Raw genomic sequence first — 27,434 nt, 5'->3', positions numbered from 1 at the left:
AATCTATTTTGCCTCAGGGAGGTGGTAGTTCCTGAGGCTGTGGGGGGAGGCGGCTCCCCCACATTTACTTCCATGATAGCCCAGGGAGGTGGCAGTTCTCAGGGCTGCGGGGGGCTGGACATGCCCCCGCATTCACAATTTCAATGACCCTGGGATCTGGACCTCCCAGGGGCTGCATTGAAAGAAGTGCAGACTCCGCATTTGTTTTATTCTTGGTGGATCCACCATGACCCCCACTGCAAATGAAAACAAAAATGCTTTTTTGCCATAGCAGCAGAGCTAAGGGGTCAGGGTGTCCCTATACTAGCCCCTTTTATTATTTTTTTTAATGTTTTTTTCTGGGACTTGGCTGAAGCTTACTTGTTGAAGTGTTGACAGTCCATTGCATCTCAGCACGAGAACGGGAGGATTTGCAGAGCCTTCACGTCCCTATTTATACAAATTTGTTTTTTCTTTAATTTCTCAAAAACTACTGAATGGATTTACACCAAATAACAAAAAGGGTGCTTCCTGGACCAAGAGCTACCTTTCTGCCGAAATTTGGTGTAATTCCGTCCAGTGGTTCGGGCACTATTTCTATTCAAAATTCCTATGGAAAAGTACATGGGTAAAAAGCGTTTTGGGACCCCCACTTTTTCGCAGTCCCCGCCTGACAGATCATCCCGAAACTTTCCAGACAGCACCTGAAATGAGCGTTGTATATTTTGGGAAAAATTTGTTAAGATTCATTAAACGGCGCCAAAGTTATAAGCAAAAAAAAAAAAAATGTTTTTTCTATAGAAACTAGGTCCTAACTGTACCTAGTGGCAACCATCAATGAGTAATAAGTATATATGGAAAATGTCACTTACCCAGTGTACATCTGTTCGTGGCATGAGACGCTGCAGATTCACATGCTGTGCATTATCCTGCCATCTAGTGTTGCGCTCGGAGTGTTACAAGTTGTTTTTCTTCGAAGAAGTCTTTTCGAGTCACGGGACCGAGTGACTCCTCCCTTTCAGCTCCATTGCGCATGGGCGTCGACTCCATCTTAGATTGTTTTCCCCGCAAAGGATGAGGTAGGAGTTGTGAGTATACTAGAGGTGCCCATGCAATGGAGTAGTAATGTATGTACATAGTGTGTATTAAAATAATATTTATTTACATATTTATAATTCATGCAACTAAAAACGGCTACAGGCTCCCGGGGAGGTGGGAGGGCGCATGTGAATTTGCAGCGTCTCATGCCACGAACAGATGTACACTGGGTAAGTGACATTTTCCGTTCAGTGGCATGTGTAGCTGCAGATACACATGCTGTGCATAGACTAGAAAGCAGTAATCTCCCCAAAAGCGGTGGTTAGCCTGTAGGAGTTGAAGTTGTCTGAAATAATGTTCTTAATACAGCCTGTCCTACTGTGGCTTGTTGTGTCGCTAACATGTCCACATAGTAATGCTTAGTAAATGTATGAGGTGTAGACTAGGTGGCTGCCTTACAAATTTCTGTCATTGGTGTATTTCCAAGAAAAGCCATTGTGGCGCCCTTTTTTCTTGGTGTAATAGGTAATTCTCTTTTTTCTTTAACCTCTTCTGTGCCTTGGACGAGATGATCTCGTCCAAGGCTACAGTTCCCCTGTGCCTTGGACGAGATCATCTCGTCCTAGGCACAGGGGAACTTGGGGGCGCGCTAGCGCGCCCCCCCGTGCACCCCCCTCCCCCCCCCAGGCGGGGATGGAAGGGGAAGACCTTCCCCTTCCACCCCCGCCCCCCCCCACGGCAATCCGATGACGTCAGCGCGCGCACAGCGCGCTGACGTCATCTAGTGTTGCCGGGCGCGCTGGAAGCCATTTGCTTCCAGCGCGTCTACCGAGGAGGACACGAAAGGTGAGTCCTCTTCGTTTTTGGGGGTCGGGGGTGGTGGGAAACAGACACGGGGGGAAAGGAAAGGGTTTTTCCTTTCCCCCGGTGCCTGTTTTCATTAGATTCCTGCTCCACGATCGCGGGCAGAGCCCGCGATCGTGGAGCAGGAAGCTCCACTAGCCACCAGGGATTTATTTTTTTCAATATTTTGGGGGCGACCCCTTGGGCAAGGGTCGCCCCCCCCGGGGGCAATTATTTTTAGTATTTCGCCCCCCCCTGGGGGCAGATCCGCCGTTTTTTCGGCGGATCTGCCCCCAGGGGGGGGCGAAAACCACTAGACACCAGGGATAGTGTTATTTTGCCATAATTTTGGGGGCGACCCCTTGGGCAAGGGTCGCCCCCCCCCCGGGGGCAATTTTTTTTTGTATTTCGCCCCCCCCTGGGGGCAGATCTGCCGATTTTTCGGCGGATCTGCCCCCAGGGGGGGGGCGAAAACCACTAGACACCAGGGAAAATGTATTATATTTATTATTTTGGGGGCAACCCCTTGGGCAAGGGTCGCCCTCCCCCGGGGGCATTTTTTTATTGTATTTCGCCCCCCCCTGGGGGCAGATCTGCCGATTTTTCGGCGGATCTGCCCCCAGGGGGGGGCGAAAACCACTAGACACCAGGGATATAGTATTTTATGTTTATTTTGGGGACGACCCCCTTGGGCAAGGGTCGCCCCACCCCGGGGGCAATTTTTTTTTGTATTTCGCCCCCCCCCCTGGGGCAGATCCGCCGAATTTTCGGCGGATCTGCCCCCGGGGGGGGGCGAAAACCACTAGACACCAGGGATTTTATATTTTGTGTATGTTTTGGGGGCGACCCCTTGGGCCAGGGTGGCCCCCCGGGGAATTTTTATTTGTATTTAGCCCCCCCCCCCGGGGGGCAGATCCGCTGATTTTTTGGCAGATCTGCCCCCGAGGGGGGTTGAAAACCACTAGACACCAGGGATTTATTTTTATTGTAAAGTTTTTTTTGGGGGGGCGACCCTTTGGGCAAGGGGCGTCCCACTGGGGGACACATTTTTTAGTATTTGCCCCCCCCTCCCCCCACGGGGGCAGATTGCCAATTTTTGGGCTGATCTGCCGCCGGGGGGGGTGGCGGGGGGGCAAAATCCACTAGACACCAGGGATTTTGTTTTTGTTGTTTATTTTGAGGGCAACCCCTTGGGCAAGGGTCTCTCCCCTGGGGAGTTTTTTTTTTCTGTTTCGGCCCCCCGATGGCAGACCAGTCATTTTTTGGACGATCTGGCCCCGGGGGGGTGGAAGCACACTAGGCGCCAGGGATTGTGTGGTGTGTGTGTAATTTTGTAGGCCCATCTGCCCCCAAGGAGGGCAGAAACCACCAATACGGCAGGGATTTTTTTGTTTTGTGCTGGGGGTGCCCCCTTTGGGAAGGGTTGCCCCCTAAAAGGGGGCACAGAGGTGTTGCCCATTTCGGCTAATTTTTTTACACCCATCTACCCCCGAGGGGGGGCAGGATCCACTTAGGTACCAGGGACAACTTCTAAGTTCTTGGTGGTGGGGTGTTTGTCAACAGGCAAAGTATTTGTATTTGTGATTATAACAATTTATTTCTTCTTTTTCTTCTAGTTCAACGCTTTTGCTTCCTTTGCTGTGGATCTTAGCGGTTTTGGCAGTAGTTGTCCAGTGGTTTGCATAGCTGCATGTTTTAGGTAAGTGAAAGCAATTTACTCCAAAGGAGTATTGTTGACATGCATGAATGACATGTTTGTAGGTGGTGTACTAAATGCAGTATTGTGTGTTTGACATTGTCCTTAGATTTGAGCACAGTGATGTTTGTGTTGTCATATGTCTAATTTTCTTTTTTCTTTTTTCTTTTTAGTGGGATATCATTGGTGATTGCTGTGTCTGTGCAGAGTAGTTGCTTGGTGAGTAGCTATTTCAGGCAACTGAGTGGTATAGTTTTTTGTAGTACATAACTCTTTGTGATAAAGCTACACTTTGTTTATTACTTATTTTAGTGCTAGTTGTTGTTGGCAATCCATTTGTTGTTAGGATCATGGCTAGCCGCAAAGTGACCGCTCAGCAGGTTGTTCGCATGCTCTTTGAGTCGTCTTCAGACCATGATTACGACACTGACTCTGCATCTGAGGCAGAGGAGGAAGCAGGAGATTCTGGAAGTGAGTTTTCTGTCCAAGAGTATTCTTCTGATGAGGAAGCTACTCTCAGTGCAGATGAAGGGCCTGAGTTAGAGGAGGACATTGATGTGCCAAGAGTGCAGCAGCCTGGGGCTGAAGGGTTTCCCATTAGAAGACCTGACACCTGGATTGCCCCAAACATGGAGCAGCCACAGTTACCTGCATTTACTAGTCTCCCAGGGTGTAGAGTTAATACGGAAAACTTTCTGCCTGTCCATTTCTTTCACTTGTTTATGGACGATGTATTTTTGGAAGAGATTGTGGAGCAGACAAATGTGTATGCAGAGCAATATTTGCGGGACAACGCTGCCAGACTTAAGCCTCAGTCTAGAGCTACTCATTGGGTTCCCACATATCTGGAAGAGATGAAAAGGTTTTTAGGTTTGTCTTTTTTGATGGGGTTGATCAGGAAGCCGTCACTGGCTTCTTATTGGTCTACTAGTCCCTTGATGGCAACTGCTATATTTCCTGCAACTATAACACGTAATCGGTATTTGCTTCTTCTTCGTATGCTGCATTTTGTAGACAATGCTTTAGCCTTGCCACGAGATCACCCTGATTGTGACCGCCTTTTTAAGATTAGGCCTGTCCTTGATCATTTTGTGGATCGGTTTTCAGAGGTCTATGTTCCAGGCAAAGAGATAAGTGTGGACGAGTCTTTGGTCCTTTTCAAGGGGCGTTTAGTTTTTAAGCAGTACATCCCTAGTAAGAGGGCACGGTATGGGATTAAATTGTATCTGCTGTCAGAAAGCAGTACAGGATATGTTTATAATTTCCGGGTCTACACTGGTAGGGATTCCAGTATTGACCCTCCTGGTTGTCCGGCCACTTTTGGAGTTAGCGAAAAAATTGTGTGTGAACTTGCTAGACGGCTGTTTAACAAAGGTCACCATTTGTACGTAGATAATTTCTACACTGGAGTGCAGTTGTTCAAGGAGTTGTTTAGGGTGGACACTGTTGCTTGTGGCACAATCCGTTCTAACCGCAAAGGCTATCCAAGGGAGCTTGTCTGTAAAAAACTTGAGAGGGGACAGTGCAGTGCCTTGCGGAATAATGAGCTGTTAGCTATGAAATTTTCAGACAGGAGGGATGTGTACATGCTATCGACCATCCATGATGAGAGTACTTCCCCTGTGGCTGTTTGGGGTCAGGTTGCGGAAGTGCGCAAACCTGCGTGCATTTTGGACTACAATAGGCACATGGGTGGTGTTGATAGAGTAGATCAGAGGTTGGAACCTTACACTGCTCTTCGTAAGTCCTATGTGTGGTATAAAAAGTTGGCCCTACATTTATTTCATTTGGCAACTTTTAATGCCTTTATTGTATACAAGGATTGTTCACCTGAGTCAAGGATGACTTTTGTTAAATTTCAGGAGTCGGTGATAGAAAGCCTTATTGTGGTGGAACCGGCAAGAGTTCCTAGAGTAGAAGTGGTGGAGGATGTGGCTAGATTGAAAGATCGGCACTTTCCAGATCACATTCCTCCCACTCCCAAAAAAGACATGCCCACAAAGAAATGTAGAGTATGTGCCCGGAGATCAATCCGGAGGGAGAGCCGGATGTACTGCCCCGAATGCCCTTCAAAGCCTGGGCTGTGTGTGCCTAGCTGTTTTAGAAGTTACCACACAAGGAAAAACTTTTGGGAAATACCGTGAGCGTAAGCTGTCTGTTTTATATTTTCCACGGTTGGCATCTGTTGTGTATTTAGTTTGAGGTTTTGTGTTTGTAGTTTTGTGCCTATTTTATAATTAGTAGTTTATTTGTTGTTTATAAATAAAAAAAAGTGATTGCGGTGTGCGTGGGGTGGCGCTTGGCTGGCGGTGTGCGTGGGGTGGCGCTTGGCTGGCGGTGTGCGTGGGGTGGCGCTTGGCTGGCGGTGCCAGCCAAACGGCAGTCCACACTCCCATCAGCTGGTGTGATTCTTGTATCAGGCATGTGGCGTATGTAAGTGATGGGCCCTTGAGTGGCGCGGTCTGTCGATGTGAGTGTTGTAATGTGCTGGGCCCGTGGCTGGCGGTGTGAATGGTCTTGTGCGTGTCATGTATGAAAGGTGTGTGAATGGACTGTAAAGCGGTTGGTGCCTTGTCGCGGCTTTACAGCTCACGAGCTGTGAGTCATTGGTTCACTTTTTTGCCTTTCAGTTATTAGCAGTGCATTTCATTTTTGTGAAATCTCTTGTTAATAAAATTTGATCCACTGAACCATCACTCAAACCTCGTGCCAAATCCAACCAGTATGTGTTGTAAAAAATGACAAAACCTGCTCCGCTGTAATCAGGCGTCGCAGCACACCTGTGACACGCTAGGTGCCTCGGGTGGGACCCCGATGATGAAGCATGCCACCAACTTGGTTGGTGGGTGAGGGGTCTTCTTCACATAACCTAAGTGTTTCTTTTCACTATTTTAGTGTTTGGCACATCACGGACGTATGTGCACACATCAAAATGATATATTGCAAAAATACCTATCCCTTCTATCTCTTCAGGTTTTGGGCCTTATTCTGTTGCAGGCACCTGGCCCACCCACACAAGTGAGGTATCATTTTTATCGGGAGACTTGGGGGAATGCTGGGTGGAAGGAAATTTGTGGCTCCTCTCAGATTCCAGAACTTTCTGCCACAGAAAAGAGAGGAAAAAGTGTTTTTTTGGCCAAATTTTGAGGTTTGCAAAGGATTCTGGGTAACAGAACCTGGTCCGAGCCCCGCAAGTCACCCCTCCTTGGATTCCCCTAGGTCTCTAGTTTTCAGAAATGCACAGGTTTGGTAGGTTTCCCTTGGTGCCCGCTGAGCTACAGGCCAAAATTCACAGGTAGGCACTGTTTTCTTCCAAAATTTTGGTTGTGTCCACGTTGCGCTTTGGGGCGTTTCCTGTCGCGGCCGCTAGGCCTACCCACGCAAGTGAGGTATCATTTTTATCGGGAGACATGGGGGAACGCTGGGTGGAAGGAAATTTGTGGCTCCTCTCAGATTCCAGAACTTTCTGCCACAGAAATGTGAGGAACATGTGTTTTTTTAGCCAGATTTTGAGGTTTGCAAAGGATTCTGGGTAACAGAACCTGGTCCGAGCCCCGCAAGTCACCCCTCCTTGGATTCCCCTAGGTCTCTAGTTTTCAGAAATGCACAGGTTTGGTAGGTTTCCCTAGGTGGCGGCTGAGCTAGAGGCCAAAATCTACAGGTAGTCACTTTGCTAAAAACAGCTCTGTTTTCTGTGATATGTCCACGTTGTGTTTTGGGGCATATCCTGTCGCGGGCGCTAGGCCTACCCACACAAGTGAGGTATCATTTTTATCGGGAGACGTGGGGGAACGCTGGGTGGAAGGAAATTTGTGGCTCCTCTCAGATTCCAGAACTTTCTGCCACAGAAATGTGAGGAACATGTGTTTTTTTAGCCAAATTTTGAGGTTTGCAAAGGATTCTGGGTAACAGAACCTGGTCCGAGCCACACAAGTCACCCCTCCTTGGATTCCCCTAGGTCTCTAGTTTTCAGAAATGCACAGGTTTGGTAGGTTTCCCTAGGTGGCGGCTGAGCTAGAGGCCAAAATCTACAGGTAGTCACTTTGCTAAAAACAGCTCTGTTTTCTGTGATATGTCCACGTTGTGTTTTGGGGCATATCCTGTTGCGGGCGCTAGGCCTACCCACACAAGTGAGGTATCATTTTTATCGGGAGACGTGGGGGAACGCTGGGTGGAAGGAAATTTGTGGCTCCTCTCAGATTCCAGAACTTTCTGCCACAGAAATGTGAGGAACATGTGTTTTTTTAGCCAAATTTTGAGGTTTGCAAAGGATTCTGGGTAACAGAACCTGGTCCGAGCCACACAAGTCACCCCTCCTTGGATTCCCCTAGGTCTCTAGTTTTCAGAAATGCATAGGTTTGGTAGGTTTCCCTAGGTGGCGGCTGAGCTAGAGGCCAAAATCTACAGGTAGTCACTTTGCTAAAAACAGCTCTGTTTTCTGTGATATGTCCACGTTGTGTTTTGGGGCATATCCTGTCGCGGGCGCTAGGCCTACCCACACAAGTGAGGTATCATTTTTATCGGGAGACTTAGGGGAACGCTGGGTGGAAGGAAATTTGTGACTCCTCTCAGATTCCAGAACTTTCTGCCACAGAAATGTGAGGAACATGTGTTTTTTTAGCCAAATTTTGAGGTTTGCAAAGGATTCTGGGTAACAGAACCTGGTCCGAGCCACACAAGTCACCCCTCCTTGGATTCCCCTAGGTCTCTAGTTTTCAGAAATGCACAGGTTTGGTAGGTTTCCCTAGGTGGCGGCAGAGCTAGAGGCCAAAATCTACAGGTAGTCACTTTGCTAAAAACAGCTCTGTTTTCTGTGATATGTCCACGTTGTGTTTTGGGGCATATCCTGTCGCGGGCGCTAGGCCTACCCACACAAGTGAGGTATCATTTTTATCGGGAGACGTGGGGGAATGCTGGGTGGAAGGAAATTTGTGGCTCCTCTCAGATTCCAGAACTTTCTGCCACAGAAATGTGAGGAACATGTGTTTTTTTAGCCAAATTTTGAGGTTTGCAAAGGATTCTGGGTAACAGAACCTGGTCCGAGCCACACAAGTCACCCCTCCTTGGATTCCCCTAGGTCTCTAGTTTTCAGAAATGCACAGGTTTGGTAGGTTTCCCTAGGTGGCGGCAGAGCTAGAGGCCAAAATCTACAGGTAGTCACTTTGCTAAAAACAGCTCTGTTTTCTGTGATATGTCCACGTTGTGTTTTGGGGCATATCCTGTCGCGGGCGCTAGGCCTACCCACACAAGTGAGGTATCATTTTTATCGGGAGACGTGGGGGAATGCTGGGTGGAAGGAAATTTGTGGCTCCTCTCAGATTCCAGAACTTTCTGCCACAGAAATGTGAGGAACATGTGTTTTTTTAGCCAAATTTTGAGGTTTGCAAAGGATTCTGGGTAACAGAACCTGGTCCGAGCCACACAAGTCACCCCTCCTTGGATTCCCCTAGGTCTCTAGTTTTCAGAAATGCATAGGTTTGGTAGGTTTCCCTAGGTGGCGGCTGAGCTAGAGGCCAAAATCTACAGGTAGTCACTTTGCTAAAAACAGCTCTGTTTTCTGTGATATGTCCACGTTGTGTTTTGGGGCATATCCTGTCGCGGGCACTAGGCCTACCCACACAAGTGAGGTATCATTTTTATCGGGAGACGTGGGGGAACGCTGGGTGGAAGGAAATTTGTGGCTCCTCTCAGATTCCAGAACTTTCTGCCACAGAAATGTGAGGAACATGTGTTTTTTTAGCCAAATTTTGAGGTTTGCAAACGATTCTGGGTAACAGAACCTGGTCCGAGCCACACAAGTCACCCCTCCTTGGATTCCCCTAGGTCTCTAGTTTTCAGAAATGCATAGGTTTGGTAGGTTTCCCTAGGTGGCGGCTGAGCTAGAGGCCAAAATCTACAGGTAGTCACTTTGCTAAAAACAGCTCTGTTTTCTGTGATATGTCCACGTTGTGTTTTGGGGCATATCCTGTCGCGGGCGCTAGGCCTACCCACACAAGTGAGGTATCATTTTTATCGGGAGACGTGGGGGAACGCTGGGTGGAAGGAAATTTGTGGCTCCTCTCAGATTCCAGAACTTTCTGCCACAGAAATGTGAGGAACATGTGTTTTTTTAGCCAAATTTTGAGGTTTGCAAAGGATTCTGGGTAACAGAACCTGGTCCGAGCCCCGCAAGTCACCACTCCTTGGATCCCCCTAGGTCTCTAGTTTTCAGAAATGCACAGGTTTGGTAGGTTTCCCTAGGTGGCGGCTGAGCTAGAGGCCAAAATCTACAGGTAGTCACTTTGCTAAAAACAGCTCTGTTTTCTGTGATATGTCCACGTTGTGTTTTGGGGCATACCCTGTCGCGGGCGCTAGGCCTACCCACACAAGTGAGGTATCATTTTTATCGGGAGACATGGGGGAACGCTGGGTGGAAGGAAATTTGTGGCTCCTCTCAGATTCCAGAACTTTCTGCCACAGAAATGTGAGGAACATGTGTTTTTTAGCCAAATTTTGAGGTTTGCAAAGGATTCTGGGTAACAGAACCTGGTCCGAGCCACACAAGTCACCCCTCCTTGGATTCCCCTAGGTGTCTAGTTTTCAGAAATGCATAGGTTTGGTAGGTTTCCCTAGGTGGCGGCTGAGCTAGAGGCCAAAATCTACAGGTAGTCACTTTGCTAAAAACAGCTCTGTTTTCTGTGATATGTCCACGTTGTGTTTTGGGGCATATCCTGTCGCGGGCGCTAGGCCTACCCACACAAGTGAGGTATCATTTTTATCGGGAGACGTGGGGGAACGCTGGGTGGAAGGAAATTTGTGGCTCCTCTCAGATTCCAGAACTTTCTGCCACAGAAATGTGGGGAACATGTGTTTTTTTAGCCAAATTTTGAGGTTTGCAAAGGATTCTGGGTAACAGAACCTGGTCCGAGCCCCGCAAGTCACCCCTCCTTGGATCCCCCTAGGTCTCTAGTTTTCAGAAATGCACAGGTTTGGTAGGTTTCCCTAGGTGGCGGCTGAGCTAGAGGCCAAAATCTACAGGTAGTCACTTTGCTAAAAACAGCTCTGTTTTCTGTGATATGTCCACGTTGTGTTTTGGGGCATATCCTGTCGCGGGCGCTAGGCCTACCCACACAAGTGAGGTATAATTTTTATCGGGAGACGTGGGGGAACGCTAGGTGGAAGGAAATTTGTGGCTCCTCTCAGATTCCAGAACTTTCTGCCACAGAAATGTGAGGAACATGTGTTTTTTTAGCCAAATTTTGAAGTTTGCAAAGGATTCTGGGTAACCGAACCTGGTCCGAGCCACACAAGTTACCCCTCCTTGGATTCCCCTAGGTCTCTAGTTTTCAGAAATGCACAGGTTTGGTAGGTTTCCCTAGGTGGCGGCTGAGCTACAGGCCAAAATCTACAGGTAGTCACTTTGCTAAAAACAGCTCTGTTTTCTGTGATGTGTCCAGGTTGTGTTTTGGGGCATATCCTGTCGCGGGCGCTAGGCCTACCCACACAAGTGAGGTATCATTTTTATCGGGAGACGTGGGGGAATGCTGGGTGGAAGGAAATTTGTCGCTCCTCTCAGATTCCAGAACTTTCTGCCACAGAAATGTGAGGAACATGTGTTTTTTTAGCCAAATTTTGAGGTTTGCAAAGGATTCTGGGTAACAGAACCTGGTCCGAGCCACACAAGTCACCCCTCCTTGGATTCCCCTAGGTCTCTAGTTTTCAGAAATGCACAGGTTTGGTAGGTTTCCCTAGGTGGCGGCTGAGCTAGAGGCCAAAATCTACAGGTAGTCACTTTGCTAAAAACAGCTCTGTTTTCTGTGATGTGTCCACGTTGTGTTTTGGGGCATATCCTGTCGCGGGCGCTAGGCCTAGCCACACAAGTGAGGTATCATTTTTATCGGGAGACTTGGGGGAACATAGAATAGCAAAACAAGTGTTATTGCCCCTTGTCTTTCTCTACATTTATTCCTTCCAAATATAGGGGTGTGTGTAAAAAAGACATCTATTTGAGAAATTCCATGTAATTCACGTGCTACTATGGTCACCCCGGAATTCAGAGATGTGCAAATAACCACTGCTCCTCAACACCTTATCTTGTGCCCTTTTTGGAAATGCAAAGGTTTTCTTGATAGCTATTTTTTACTCCTTATATTTCAGCAAATGAATTACTGTATACCCGGTATAGAATGAAAACGCACTGCAGGGTGCAGCTCATTTAGTGGCTCTGGGTTCCTCGGGTTCTTGATGAACCTACAAACCCTATATATCCCCGCAACCAGAGGAGTCCAGCAGACGTAACGCTATATTGCTTTCGATAATTTGACATTGCAGGGAAAAGTTACAGAGTAAAAAGTAGAGAAAAATTGATGTTTTTTTCACCTCAATTTCAATATTTTTCTTTTTCAGCTGTTATTTTCTGTAGGAAACCCTTGTAGGATCTACACAAATGACCCCTTGCTGAATTCAGAATTTTGTCTACTTTTCAGAAATGTTTAGGTTTCTGGGATCCAGCATTGGTTTCCTGACCATTCCTGTCACTGACTGGAAGGAGGCTGAAAGCACAAAAAATTGCACAAATGGGGTATGCTCCAGTAAAATGCCGAAATTGTGTTGAAAAATTGGGTTTTCGGATTCAAGTCTGCCTGTTCCTGAAAGCTGGGAAGCTGCTGAGTTTAGCACCGTAGACCCTTTGTTGATGCCATTTTCAGGGGAAAAACCACAAGCCTTCTTCTCCAGCCCCTTTTTCCAATTTTTTTGAAAAAAACGAAATTTTCACTGTATTTTGGCCAATTTCTTGACCTCCTTCAGGGGAACCCACAAAGTCTGGGTACCTTTAGAATCCCTAGGATGTTGGAAAAAAAGGACGCAAATTTGGCTTGGTTAGCTTATGTGGACAAAAAGTTATGAGGGCCTAAGCGCGAACTGCCCCAAATAGGCAAAAAAAGGCCTGGCACAGGAGGGGGAAAAGGCCTGGCAGCGAAGGGGTTAAGGTAACAGGTTTGAATGCATTTAACTATCCATCTGGCAATGCCTTGTTTGGATACAGGGTTGCCTGCATGAGGTTTTTGGAAAGCTACAAACAGTTGTTTTTTTAACGAAATTGTTTTGTTCTGTCAATGTAATACATTAGTTCTCTCTTTATGTCTAATGTATGCAAGGCCCTTTCGGCTACTGAGTCTGGTTGTGGAAAGAAGACTGGGAGTTCCACAGTTTGGTTCAGATGGAATGGTGATATGACCTTTGGTAAGAATTTTGGATTTGTACGGAGAACCACTTTATGTTTATGTATTCGTATAAAGGGTTCTTGAATAGTAAATGCTTGTATTTCACTCACTCTTCTAAGTGATGTGATAGCTATTAGAAAGGCTACTTTCCAAGTCAGATATTGGATTTGACAAGAATGCATGGGTTCGAATGGTGGGCCCATGAGTCCTGTTAATACAATATTAAGGTTCCACGAAGGTACTGGTGGCGTCCTTGGGGGTATGATTCTTTTTAGTCCTTCCATAAATGCTTTAATGACTGGGATTCTAAAAAGTGATGTTGTATGTGTAATCTGCAGATAGGCAAATATTGCAGTGAGATGGATTTTAATGGAAGAGAATGCTAGATTAGACTTTTGTAGGTGTAATAAATAGCTTACAATGTCCTTTGTGGAAGCATGTAGTGGTTGAATTTGATTAGTGTGGCAGTAGCAAACTAATTTTTTCCATTTGTTTGCATAACAATGTCTTGCTGTAGGTTTTCTCGCTTGTTTAATGACCTCCATACACTCTTGTGGAAGATTTAAATGTCAGAATTCTAAGACTTCAGGAGCCAGATTGCTAGATTGAGCGATGCTGGATTCGGGTGTCTGATCTGTTGTTAGTGTTGTGTTAACAGATCTGGTCTGTTTGGTAGTTTGATGTGGGGTACTACTGATAAGTCCAACAGTGTTGTGTACCACGGTTGGAGAGCCCAAGTTGGTGCTATGAGTATTAGTTTGAGTTTGTTTTGACTCAGTTTGTTGACCAGATAAGTAATGAGTGGGAGAGGGGGAAAAGCGTAAGCAAATATCCCTGACCAGCTGATCCATAGAGCATTGCCCTTGGACTGAGGGTGTGGGTACCTGAACGCGAAGTTTTGGCATTTTGCGTTTTCTTTTGTTGCAAATAGGTCTATGTTTGGTGTTCCCCAGCGGTGGAAGTGATCCTGTAGGATCTTCGGATGTATTTCCCATTCATGAGTTTGCTGGTGATCTCGACTGAGATTGCCGGCTAACTGATTCTGAATGCCTGGTACGTATTGTGCTATTAGGCGAATGTGGGTGTGAATTGCCCAATGCCAAATCTTTTGTGCTAAGAGACACAGTTGGGACAAGTGTGTCCCCCCTTGCTTGTTGAGATAGTACATTGTTGTCATGTTGTCTGTCTTGACAAGAATGTGTTTGTGGGCTATTAGTGGTTGAAACGCTTTTAATGCTAGAAATACCGCTAGCAGTTCCAAGTGATTTATGTGAAGTAGTTTTTGTTGATTGTCCCATTGACCCTGTATGCTGTGATTGTTGAGGTGTGCTCCCCACCCAACCATGGAAGCATCTGTTGTGATAATATCTTGAGGCACTGGGTCTTGAAATGGCCACCCTTTGTTTAAATTTATAGGGTTCCACCATTGAAGCGAAGAGTGTGTTTGGCGGTCTATCAACACTAGATCTTGAAGTTGACCCTGTGCTTGTGTCCATTGTTTTGCTAGGCACTGTTGTAAGGGCCGCATATGTAATCTTGTGTTTGGGACAATGGCTATGCATGAGGACATCATGCCTAGTAGTTTCATTACCAACTTTACCGTGTAGTGTTGGTTTGGTTGTATGCTTGATCTTACATTTTGCAACGAATAGGCTATTTGTGGACTTGGAGTGGCAATTGCCCTTTGTGTGTTGAGTGTTGCTCCTAAGTATTGTTGTATTTGGGATGGTTGCAGATGTGATTTTTGGTAGTTTATAGAGAACCCTAGTTTGTGTAGAGTTTCTATGACGTCTTGCGTGTGAAATTGACATTGTTGTTGAGTGTTGGCTTTTATTAGCCAGTCGTCTAAATATGGGAATACGTGCATGTGCTGTCTCCTTATGTGAGCGGCTGCTACTGCTAGGCATTTTGTGAATACTCTGGGGGCTGTTGTTATTCCGAACGGTAGCACTTTGAATTGATATTGTTTGCCTTGCATTACAAACCTTAGGTATTGTCTGTGAGAAGGATGGATGGGTATGTGGAAATACGCATCTTTGAGATCCAATGTTGTCATGTATTCTTCCTTTTTTAGTAAGGGAACTACGCCCTGAAGTGTTACCATGTGGAAATGATCAGATTTGATGAAAAGATTCAGTGTTCTGAGATCTAAGATAGGTCTTAATGTTTTGTCCTTTTTTGGAATCAGGAAAGAAGTGAGTAGATGCCTGTTCCTTTTTGGTGATTGGGTACGAGCTCTATTGCTCGTTTTTGTAGCAGTGCTTTGACCTCTATTTGTAATAGGTCTAAGTGTTGTTGAGATAGTCTGTGCGTTTTTGGTGGCACATCTGGAGGGAATGTTGTGAATTCTATGCAATAACCATGTTGGATAATTGATAGGACCCATGTGTCTGTGGTAATATGTGTCCAGTTTTGGTAGTATGTGGTTCGCCTCCCCCCCACTGGTGACAAGTGTTGGGGTGTTGTGACACTGAAGTCACTGCTTGGTCTGGCTTGGTTTGGCTGGTTGGAATTTTCCCCTTCCTTTTGGGAATTGCCCTCTATAGGAACCACAAAACCATCCCCTTTGGTATTGTGATTGATAGGTGGGTCTGGTTTGAGAGGTGAAAGGTTCAAATGTTTGTTGACGAAACCCCCCCTCTGAATTGTGGTTTCCTAAAGGTGCCTCTGACATGTGGGGAATAGAGCGCGCCCATTGCTTTGGCCATGTTCGTATCTTTTTTCATTTTTTCAATGGCTGTATCGACTTCCGGCCCAAACTGTTGTTGATTAAACTGCATATTTAACACCGCTTGTTGAATCTCCGGCTTGAATCCAGAACTTTGGAGCCATGCATGCCTGCAAATGGTTACAGCCGTGTTGACAGTGCGTGCTGCCGTGTCTGCCGAGTCTAGTGCGGACCTTATCTGGTTGTTAGATATGGCCTGTCCCTCTTCCACTACTTGCTGGGCACGTTTTTGGTGTTCCTTGGGCAAGTGCTGTATGATGTCTTGCATCTCGTCCCAGTGTGCCCTGTCGTAGCGTGCAAGTAGGGCTTGTGAATTCGCAATTCGCCATTGATTGGCTGCTTGTGATGCCACTTGCTTGCCTGCAGCGTCAAATTTCCGACTTTCTTTGTCAGGTGGTGGAGCATCTCCTGACGATTGAGAGTTTGCTCTTTTCCTTGCTGCCCCTACAACCACTGAGTCCGGTGTGAGCTGCTGTGTTATGAACACTGGATCTGTTGGGGTGGTTTGTACTTTTTTTCAACTCTAGGCGTGATAGCTCTAACCTTTACAGGCTCCTGGAAGACCTGTTGCGCATGCTTGAGCATGCCCGGGAGTATTGGCAGACTTTGATAAGATGCGTGGGTGGATGCCAGAGTGTTAAAAAGGAAGTCATCCTCCACTGGCTCTGTGTGCACTGCTACGTTGTGGAACGTAGCTGCCCTGGATGGTACCTGTGTATATGCAGTACTGTCTTCTGGTGGTGACGGCTTGGTTGGATAACCTTCAGGGCTATTATCCGATACTGGTGAATCATATAAATCCCATGCATCAGCATCATCTTGGGTCATTCCAGTATGTGTGGGTGACTGCATTATAGGTGTTCCCACTGGTGACAATTGTGGTGAGTGCAGTGGGGATAGTTGTGGTGAGACCATTGGTGGTGGAGATTTGTCTCTAACTACTTTAGCCTTTGGCTGCATTTCTGTTTCCTGAAATGCAAGTTTCCTTTTCGATTTGAGTGGAGGTAAAGTCTGAATCTTGCCAGTCTCTTTTTGGATATGTAACCTCTGTTGTGTATGGTCAGGTTCTTCCATACCTAACTCTTGCTCAAATCGATGTCTTTCCTTAAATTGCAATGAAAGTCCTTGCTCTTCTGTATAGGAGCTTCTTTTCGGCTCCGAGGCCGCTTTCTTCGGTACCGAAGTTTCTGTTGTTATAGTCTTTTTCGGTTCCGAGGAGAATTCGGTCGATTCGATCACTCTGTGTCGAAATCGTTCGGTGCCGGATTCTCGACCGGAGTCGGAAGTCCTCGGCAACTCCTTGGCCTTTTTCGGTGCTGATGTTTGGTCACCTTCCTTTCGGTGGGTTGAGCCATGGCCTGCTGGCAGTGGCGTTCCCATGGCCTCAAGTTTTTTAGTGTGACCCTGAGTTTGGGATGGGGCAGGTTTACTCACGGTTTGTTGCACCGTCAATGGTCGTTCACTGTCGGATTCATCCGATTCCGTCTCTTGGATGGAGATGCTTTCCTCCTCCTCGGCGTCGAGTTGTTCTTTCGGTTTCTACACCATTTGCAGTCTTCTTGCTCGTCGATCCCTCAAGGTCTTCTTTGATCGAAACGCATGGCAAGCTTCACAAGTAACCTCTCTGTGTTCGGGTGACAAACACAGATTACAGACCCGGTGCTGGTCTGTATAAGGATACTTTGAGTGACACTTAGGACAGACACGGAAGGGGGTCCGGTCCATTATTCTGGCACGACGGGTGTGGTTGGCCGACCAGGCCCTGGGTGAAGAGTGGAATCCCCGAAGGGCTGCCGACGCGTTCTTGATGTTGGTGCCGATACACTAACACTAACCCGGTACCGAGCAATAACAATACCGTCAATTTTTTTTATGCTTTAGCTAACTTTCCCGATTCGAAATACGGAGCGAAGAGGAACATGTCCGAACCCGATGCCGGAAAGAAAACAATCTAAGATGGAGTCGACGCCCATGTGCAATTGAGCTGAAAGGGAGGAGTCACTCGGTCCTGTGACTCAAAAAGACTTCTTCAAAGAAAAACAACTTGTAACACTCTAAGCCCAACACTAGATGGCAGGATAATGCACAGCATGTGTATCTGCAGCTACACATGCCGCCGACCATATATATATATATATATATATATATATATATATATATATATATATAGTCACTTAAAAAACAAAGGCTACCTTTATAATGACATTTTCAGTGACACAATACCGTTTTAAAATCCAAAAACACTAAAATTCACCAGTTATAGTAATCTCTAGTAACTATCACTCATTCTCTAAAGTCTCTAAAGTAAGTATAACTTGTGTCCGCGCCATACACAGTCTTGTCATCGATTAAGTCATTTCAGATGTTGCAGTCATGTTATTTATGATGTCACATATGTCATGAGTGATCTAATATGTGGGGTAATTATTAGTGCATGTTGATGAAGCAAGGTATAGTTTTTGGCACAAGTTATAGTTACTAGAGATAGCCAGAATTGGTGAATTTCATGTTATTTTTAGCTTAAAACGTTACTTTGTGGCTGACATTTTCACCTACCTATAACAAAATTTTAACCTTTGTTTTAAGGCTTTTTATTGTCAAGTAAAAAATAATGACAATTCTAAACTATAATGTCACTCAATTTAATTATAGTGAATTTCTAGGGTTTTTATAATGAGAAATAAAATTGTATTACCTTTCTGAAAGCAACCTTATGACACACACAGTGTGGGATTGGCCGCAGGGCCAGATCAGTGGCTAGGCGTCCAGCCCCTTATGGACAGCTAACCCCATCAATGGAATACCCATGTAAACTATCATGGGTTTATGACACAATCCTACTCTATGCAGTCACGTAAGCTCATTGTTGACTTTAGATTTGCTAAAAAAAACTGGGCTCCAAATCATTAAGAGAAATGTTAACTATATTTAATAGTAGGTGCATGGGTGGGACTCTAGAATCGATATGTGGCAGGTTATGGGGGCTTGGTTCTAATGTGACAGTCCAAAGACAAGAGAACACATTTCTGAGATGTTTACTCTGCCGAAATCTAACTTTGAGTCTGTTATATGCAAGGAGCTAGGTATACCCTTTGTCAAAGATGTTTTATTTGTTAAGCCCAGTCTTCTCCGGTATGTGGTATAGACGTAAGTCAGAAACTTCCTTTACCAGAGAGATTCTAAAGGACTGCCTTAATTCAGACAATGGCAAAAGGATTCCTTGGTCACAAAATATTACAAACCTTTTTAATAAATTGGGTGATCACAAGCTCTTGCAAACACCAACGTCAATAATTAGTTATTTTTTAAAGGAATTTGTGTATTACTATTAGAGAGCTTGTGATGAGTCACGTATAAATGTTTTCACTATGGTTTATCAGGATGGTGTCAAACCCTAACTTTTGAACATTCCAAATATGTTTAGATACTCAAACAATTTTGCCTAGGTTTAGTTCACCATCTGGTAGTATTCCACAGGATGCGACATCAGGCTTCCCTCGCCTTGTGATGGGACATCATTACAATCCACTGTGCACTTTATATTATTTTGTAAATTGTACAGTGTTCCAAGAAGGAAATTATTAAAGCCTCTACTTTTAAATATGAAATTTACTACATATAGACTAGCACTGATATATTTGATAAATTTAGATGTAATTGTCGGTAGTGTGGTTGCAAATTTTGCTCTACAGGCTGCGCCTATAAGAAAATGCTTAATTAATTTGGAATGTATAAATTATTAACTATAGTATATAAAACCTATATAGGTACATATTGTGTATATACCTATATGGGTTGTATGGATTCTATAATAATTTAAGTAATTATATTTTAATGTATGTTCTTTTATGGTGTATATGTTTCAACCCAGGCGATTGCTTGGGACAGTTATTCCAATATCCTCTCTATATACCATGAGAGGGTATGATCTATCCCTTACCGATGCAGTTTTTGATGGAATTTTGACATAGTCTCCAGCCAAAGATTAAGATCCTAGACCTCCGATTACTCAACCTGTTGTTTGGTACTTCAAGACTTTGGGATTTACTTAGAAAAGTCCCAAAAGTGGCGACTATGTATCTCCTGGCCACTGTTTTATAGGTGTATTGTACCCTCTGACACTTTTAATATGGCAAATGGAATATTCACCATGTTTTGATGGAGCATCACACCCATAAAACACAAAATGAACTGTTTGTACCGTTCATTACTTTGTGCTAGGCTGGTAAAGTTCTTGAACTCTGTATGTACTGGTATCAAACTGATTTGGTACATTTCAAACACTCAATGAGAGGGATCATATTGCTCATCAATGGCTGGAGTGTTTTTTTTAACAAAGTTCTCAAGCACTCATCTAGAGTAGCTTAGGGTAGCATGAATATGAAGATGGTTCTTACATGGATGCGATTTAGAGTAAGAATATAATGTTTTATTTAATATTTTCCATCCCCAGTACATTTCAATGGATGATTAAAACGACACCAAAGAGTCCATAAAATACATCGCTGATTGATGGTCATGTTTCGCACATGGGGTTCTGTGAACGACAAAGAGGTGTTAGCAAGACCACTGTCTGAAATGATGCCTTCATTTTCAGCGCTTCCTTGGTGCAATCAACACAAAAGAGGGTACATTCCAAGCAAAAAGGTGCACACCTACACCTTTTATTCATTAATTTAGAAGCCAGCATTAAGGTTAACAGAAGACTCCATGCCCCCAGGACACATGCTCCAGTGTTAACCTCTTGTTTAAACAGCCTAATCCATTCTGGTAAATGTACTGCTGATCTCCATTAATAAAACATAGTGGACTAATATACCATATTGGAAAGGCTTTTAAAAAGAAAAAGTGGAGGACTACAGCACTGAACCCTTGGCGACATGAAGGAATCTGGTATCCTTAATCAAAACACTTAATGTGAGGTATGAGGAAAATGTTCTTATGGGACACTACTGACAACTGAGTTAAACTATTGATGCTTTCTTAATACATGGTTGTGGGCAGTGTAGGGGACCCATGTGGCCCCCTGCACTACCTTTCCACCAGTCTTAGGGGGATTGCAGTCAGCATAGATGCACTGAGTTCAGCGCCTCCATGGCTAATTACAAGCTTGACTGCCATCATGCTGTTGGGAACCAGGTTCCCGGAGGGGACAGCGGTCCTTTGGCGGTCTGATCGTCGTAATTTTTAATCAAGGCTGCGGGGATCCTACCGAAGTTGGAGAGTCTGACAGTCTGAAGACCGCCAGACTTATAATGAGGCCCTTAGTCTCCCAAGTCCCACAATGGCTGCCATAACACTTTTGTTCATATTGCAGTCAGCCAATCAGAGAGCTCGCTCTGTGAAAGCCCCCTCAGCCAATGAAATGACTTGATTTGTAAAATTTTGAACAACAGTTCATATATTTTTTAACATTAATTTCTCAAAAACTAAGAACAGACTTACACAAAATTAAAAAAGAAAACATACTTCCTGGACCAATATCTAACTTCTTACCAAATTTGGTGTAATTCCATTCAGCCATTTTGACTGTTGCACTATTCAAATATCCTTATGGAAACTGCATGGAGATTTCGCATTTTGGGACTCCCTTTGTCTTGGCCCCACTTGACGCATCACCCCCAAGCATATGAACATTATCCATTTAGTAATAACTGATTGTGGTAGACTGCAGATGTGTCTACAGATGTTTTGAGAAAAATAATGTGCAAATATTTAAAATGCAATTTATGCAACAATGTATGTTATTATAAATCAAATTTTAAATTGTAAAGTACATTGTAAGGAAACGAAAAACACATTCTGATATGTGATTTTCTTTTCTTTGCAGGTATACTGAGACTACAGATTAGACACATCTACAGAAAGAAAAAATGCAATGTGGGGTAGTCTAATTTTGCTAACAGGGTTCCTGATTTACAATGTTTTTGGGACCTGCACAGGTGAGCTTGTCACGGGGTACTATTTAATGGTCTAAGAGCACTGTTACTGCATGAATGTTTAAGTTGCATAGGAAAGCTTAATATCCTGCAAATTAATTCAGCACTGTGAATTACATCCTGGGTTGGTTGTGTTCTGGTTCAGAGGGATCCTTTCTTGGCAATACTGGCTGGATGGTTCCTACTGGAGCATGACCAAGACTAACTTGCATATGCTGGGTGTTAGAAATGGGGTCTCTAGTTGGAAGTCAGTTTACACCCTGGCCAAGTAGGAACCCTCACTCTAGTCAGGGTAAGGGAGATAAACAGCTCAGATAACTCCTGCTCAACCCCTTGGAGCTTGGCACAAGCAGTCAGGCTTATCTCAGAGGAAATGTGTTAAGTATTTGTAGCAACACACACATTACACAGTGAAAAAACAACAAAAGGACACCACACCACTTTAGAAAAATCGCCAATATTTATCTAAATCAAACAAGACCAAAACGACAAAAATCCAATATACACAAGTAAAGATATCAATTTGTAAAGTAAAAAGAATCTTAAGCCATAAGAATCAATGGATGTGTTGTTTTAGCAGAAAGTACCTTGTATGCATAAAAAATAAAGCTGCACAGGCGAGCATGAGTCAGAAAAGCAAGCAATGCGTTGATCCTTACTTGCAAGTGAGGCCGTGCGTCAATTCTTTTTTCACCGGGTAAGCGACATGTCAATTCTATCCTCGCAGGGAAGGAATGCATCAGTTTCCGGACCAGCAGCCTCAAGTCCGTGCGGTGATGTTGAAGATTTTGACATCCAGGCACGATGTATGCAAAATCAGGACGCATGGCAGCAATAAATCCACGCTGAGCTGGCAATGCGTTGTTTTTACCGGTGCTGCATCGATTTTTCAGCCGCGGTGTCGATTTTTGTGCCATTCAGCACCAGTGCGTGGATTTTCACTCTGGTTCTGCCAGCTTCTCCTTCCAAGGGCCCAGGGATTGGATGTGGCACCACTTGGCAAGTCAGGGGGTCTCAAGCAAGACAGCCTAGGTGCTGGCAGATGAAGTCTTTGATGTCCTTGAGACTTCCTAACAGGAGGCAAGCTCAGTCCAAGCCCTTGGAGAATCTTCACAAGTAGTATACACAGCAAAGTCCAGCCTTTGTCCTCTCTAAGGCAGAAGCAGCAACTGCAGACCAACCCAGCAAAGCACACACAGCTAAGGGGCAGTACTCCTCCTCTCTGCTCTTCAACTTTCGCCTTGGCAGAGGTTCCTCTTGATCCATAAGTGTTCTCAAAGTCTGGGGTTTTGGGTCCACTACTTATACTCATTTCTGCCTTTGAAGTAGGCAAACTTCAAAGGAAAGTCTTTGTAGTATACAATATCCTGCCTCTTGCCCTGCCCCAACCACACTCTAGTAGGTTGGAGACTGTATTGTGAGGGCACTGACACAGCCCTTTCAAATGCAGGTGACCGCTCCTCCCTCCCATTCTATCCCAGAAAGAATCATCAGCATATGCAGTACACAACTCAGCTCCCTCTGTGTTACTGTCTAGAATGAATTCACAAACCAAAAGATGTATTTTTAAATTGTGAGTTCAGAGACCCCAAACTCCACATCTCTATCTGCCCCTAACGGGAACATGCACTTAGGGTATTTAAAGGCAACCCCCATGTTAACCTATGGGAGACATAGGCCTTGCAATAGTGAAAAACACATTTGGCAGTATTTCACTATGAGGACATGAAAAACAAACGAGTACATGCCCTACCTTTTAAATGCACTGCACCTTTCTATGGGGCTACCCAGGGCCTACCTTAGAGGCGTCGTACATGTAGTGAAAGTGAAGGTTTGGGCCTGGCAAGTGGATGCCAGGTAGAACTGGCAGTGCAAAACTGCACATACAGACACAGGAGTGGCAGGTCTGAGACATGTTTAAAGGGCTACTCATGTGGATGGCACAATCAGTGCAGCAGGCCTACTAGTATCATTTGATTTACAGGCCCCGGGCACCTCTAGTACACCCTTCTAGGGACCTATAAGTAAATCAGATATGCCAATCACGGATAATCATAATCACAATTTACACAGGGAGCACTTGCTCTTTAGCACTGGTCAGCAGTGATAAAGTGCTCAGAGTCTTAAAGTCAACAAAAACGAAATCCAGCACACAGTCAAAAATACAGGAAGCAGAGGCAAAAAGACAGGGGAAACCACGGCAAGGATGCCCGGTCTAACACAAGGTCTAAACTGAGGTGACATGGTGGGCAAAAGAAGGATGAGTTTGAATATTACCCCAAATGATTGCCATTGGTTAGACGTATTGCACGCATTCCTCCGATCACTTTTTGTGTGATTGAAATTATGGGCTATAACGCCTTTATATCTATTTTCTGTGAAAAGCAAGCTTTGAAACTACTAGCAAATATTCAGTAAGAAGAAATACCCATATTTACATATATAATATATGGCATGAACATTTGGCACAAACACCCAGGGAACAAAATGTAGGGTGCATGCTAAAAATGTAAAGGTGAATGGAATATAAAATGTTTATACAGTACCTATATTGATGAGCTGTTCAAACCAAAATGATGTCTGGGGGAAGTGACTTACAATGAGTGTTTCACTGGCACCAAGGAGATCCAGAAGGACAAACAAATTCTGCAAGAATCAAATATCAAGAATTATGTATTTTAGAAAAACTTGAGATTCAGTTCAAGAGAAACATGGCAGTTACTGACTCATGTAAAACCTCCTGATCGCAGTCGTACATTTTCTTTAGTGACACTTATAAACAACACTATAAAAACATTAATACCAGATTTCTACACAAACAGAGGGGCTAGAGTTGTGTGGGCACACTCTTCTGTGAACCACAGTCTAACTCCTGTAAGAGGCACATGCTTAACCACTAGAGCTCCTCTACAAATGTTAACAGAGGTTTGGCTAGGCCATACATGAGAGCATTTTGTGGTTTGTTGCAAACGGAGAATGTTTAGGATTTGTAGTGCAGGAAATACAGTTTCTTAATTGTCATCATCAAGAGAAAAGATTCCAAAGCGGAGGGAAAACAGGATAATGGAGTCAACCGAGGCCATAATCAAAGAAAGTGATGCGGTTATGGAGCATCCCCTACCTAAGTAGGCTCCCACTATTGAGTCGGCTATTTATCTTTCCTCAAACTCTGCCACTGGATTGAAGATCCATCACCCCCTGAGCATCACCCTTTCACACATTTACAACTCAAAGTGGCCCATCGCCTTTACTCTTTACCACCTGCAATAAGAGATACCACTAAGATGTGATGAATATCTGTGCATACTGCTGATAAAACTGCTGTTTTAATGTCACATATCACCTTCTCTCCCAACGCTGACGTTCGTGACTGTCCAACGCATACTATAGTGTAAATGTACCTTCACCCATTTCTTCTGATGTAGATAAAGATTCACAAAGGGTAACCTAGAACTTTGGTCTAAACTTAGACCAAACGTCTATGTTTACAACTTTGGAAATTCACAAAGGGCATTTACGAGTAGTATCTTTATGTCCGTACTCGGGACGGATTCTCTGCACTCTGGCGGAGTGATTGTAATACCTTGCACCTGCAGGCTATCAATACCACCTGCATCAAAAACCCCATAAAAGCTGCACACATCCAAGGCTCTGGTCCTTCGACACCAAAACTGAGCCTGCCTGCTGTATGTTTGGAGAAATTGAAGACATGCTACCCCCCTGAGGAGGAAGAAAAATTATAATGAGGAAGAGACCACCATGATACCTAAGTTCATAGTGAGGCATCACAAAAGACTGCTTGGTCTCCCCACCCTACAGCAAAACCCTATGGCAGCATTTGGCCATGGCAGTCACTGTATTGGGAGAGGATGCCCATACAGTCACAGACATAAAAAAGAAGTGGCAGAATGAGAAGAGGAGGGTGAAGGAGAAGTACAGCAGGATAGAGGTGGCAAGAGCTCTCCCTGCTGGCCCAACTGGACCCCACCTCCATCTCCATCTCGCTCCATTTGAGAGGGACGTCCTCTCCACCATAAACCGACCTGCTCCATGGGCTGCCTGTGAGTGATTACCTTGATGTGGTGCCAGGTAATATGTGATGAATCCAACAGTGACACCAATTGATAGATAAGTGTGATACACTACATATACGACTATGGATTTTTGTACCAAAAATGTGCAATTGCCTCAGTGAGTCTGACTCTCAAGTGTCTCATTTAGACCCTTTCACTACAAGTCCCAGGATCCTTTCGATGAAAATGGCAATTAGAGATTCCTCAGTCCAAAACAGTGGCCCATCACTGCTGGTGTATTACAAAGGTAAATGGCAATAGATGATGTGCTTCCTTCACTCACCATTATTGTTGGCGTGTAGGTGCAAGAGTGTAAATAAGTCGCACATATTCAACATGTTTTGGTTATGTCAGTGTAGGCGATGGGTGTGGTGTAGGGGTGATAGAGGACACAAACACTGAGGTTAACTACCCTTTTCAGGGGTTTACGTGCTTTTTATTGTTCTTGGCGGCAGTAAAGGGAAAATAACCTAGAATAGTCTGTTAGTAACTCATGGTTCTGAGTTTCCTTTTCCTTTCCTTCTCTTCCTGCTCTGGTCTCTATCCGTCTCAGGTGGGTTGTTTATTTCTTCCCTTTCTTTTCCCTTCCAGATGGCGTGTTCCGGTGTCCTGGCGGCAGGTTTCCTCGGAAGAACACAAACAAGGTGGCAGCCGGTAAGTGGGGAGGGTAAGCACTGTTTTGTTTCTGTATAGGGGTACGTGAGAGGAGGTGAAATACGAAGGGGGGGGTGTGATGGAGGGGTTACTCTATTCTTTTAGTGGGGAGGTGAGTGGGTTTCTTTTCCTAGTGTCAACACAGTATACGTGATTATTATGGTGCCCAGGGAACTTATCCCACCTCAGACGCTCCCCTTTTAGAGATAGTCACCCTGTCTCCCTTCCTCCCCTTTCCACCTCTTTCTAATCCTCCTCTCGCTTCCTACCCTTCCCCTTCCCTGGGTTCTGCTACGGCCCTTTACTATAGCACGTACCTTGTCCAGCCACGACCCTCCTGGGCCGTGGCAGGCTGTCGCGTCCTCCGTCTCCTCTCGGGGTGGCTCTTCCGTCTTTTCTTCCTTCTCCCTTCCTTGGTATCCCGGGTTGGCTCTTCTCTCCGTCTCTCCTTCTCGGTCCGGTTTGGCGCTTCTCCACGTTTCCTCTGCGTGGTCTGGCTCGGCGTCTCTCTCCTTCTCGCGCTGTCCTATGGTCTCTCCCTCTGGCTCCGTATCGCGTCCCGAGGAGGAGTCCTGTCCCGTCCCGCTGCGTCCTTCTTCAATCTCGGCAACCCGGAACTCCGGGGCCGACTTCCGTCTCCTCCCCCACGCGTCTCCATGACGACGGGGTTGTAGATCTGGCGAGGCGTTCGAGGAGCGCCAGGATTGGGATTCTTGCGGCGCCCTCCTACAGTCAGATTAATTTTCTCTTTTTTTGCCACATACAGCCAGAGTGCAGTCACCCACTGCAGCAGAGATCCCTACACCAGCAGGGACGCAACCTCATAGGGAACAGAAACCCATAACACCAGCACAAACTGGTACATAACTATTGTCAGAGGGCCCAAACTCATACACTGTGATCAGACAACCATAGACAGGGATGTGGAATTTATTAAAATATCTACTTGTCCAGGGGACAGGTTGCTTCTCAAATCTACTTGTCCTGTAAAAAGATCTACTTGTCCCTCTGGTGCCATGTAGTGTGGCGACAAATTATGGCAGCAATCTCATTATGTAAGAGCTCTGATAATAGCCTCTCTGATTATGCCAGGGCTACTACCATAGTAGGGCTTGAATACTTGCAATTTCAATCCCTACTGTAGCAATTTCCTTATTTTGCCACCTTTCTGCAGATCTGCATACAGGGGCTGGAGGAAGCAGTAAGCAATAGTTCCAGGGCTGGAATGCCTTTGAGTCTGCAAACCTACTAACCTGCATGTTTTAAAGATTTTCACCAGCT

At 45.1% G+C, this 27,434-nt stretch overlaps 1 protein-coding gene across 1 annotated transcript in view; it reads right to left on the bottom strand.

Moving 5' to 3' along the window:
- The window catches only part of QPCTL (glutaminyl-peptide cyclotransferase like), a 967,717-nt gene that overhangs the window by 291,827 nt on the left and 648,456 nt on the right, over nt 1–27,434 (bottom strand). Inside the window, exon 5 of the mRNA XM_069207795.1 lies at nt 23,973–24,072. Coding sequence (XP_069063896.1) covers nt 23,973–24,072 — 100 coding nt within the window. The remainder of the gene's footprint in view (nt 1–23,972; nt 24,073–27,434) is intronic.

This window comes from Pleurodeles waltl, chromosome 9, assembly GCF_031143425.1.
Source record: "Pleurodeles waltl isolate 20211129_DDA chromosome 9, aPleWal1.hap1.20221129, whole genome shotgun sequence".
Lineage (NCBI taxonomy): Eukaryota > Metazoa > Chordata > Amphibia > Caudata > Salamandridae > Pleurodeles > Pleurodeles waltl.
Note: the sequence above shows the minus strand (reverse complement) of the source record. Positions and strands in the feature narration are given on the sequence as shown.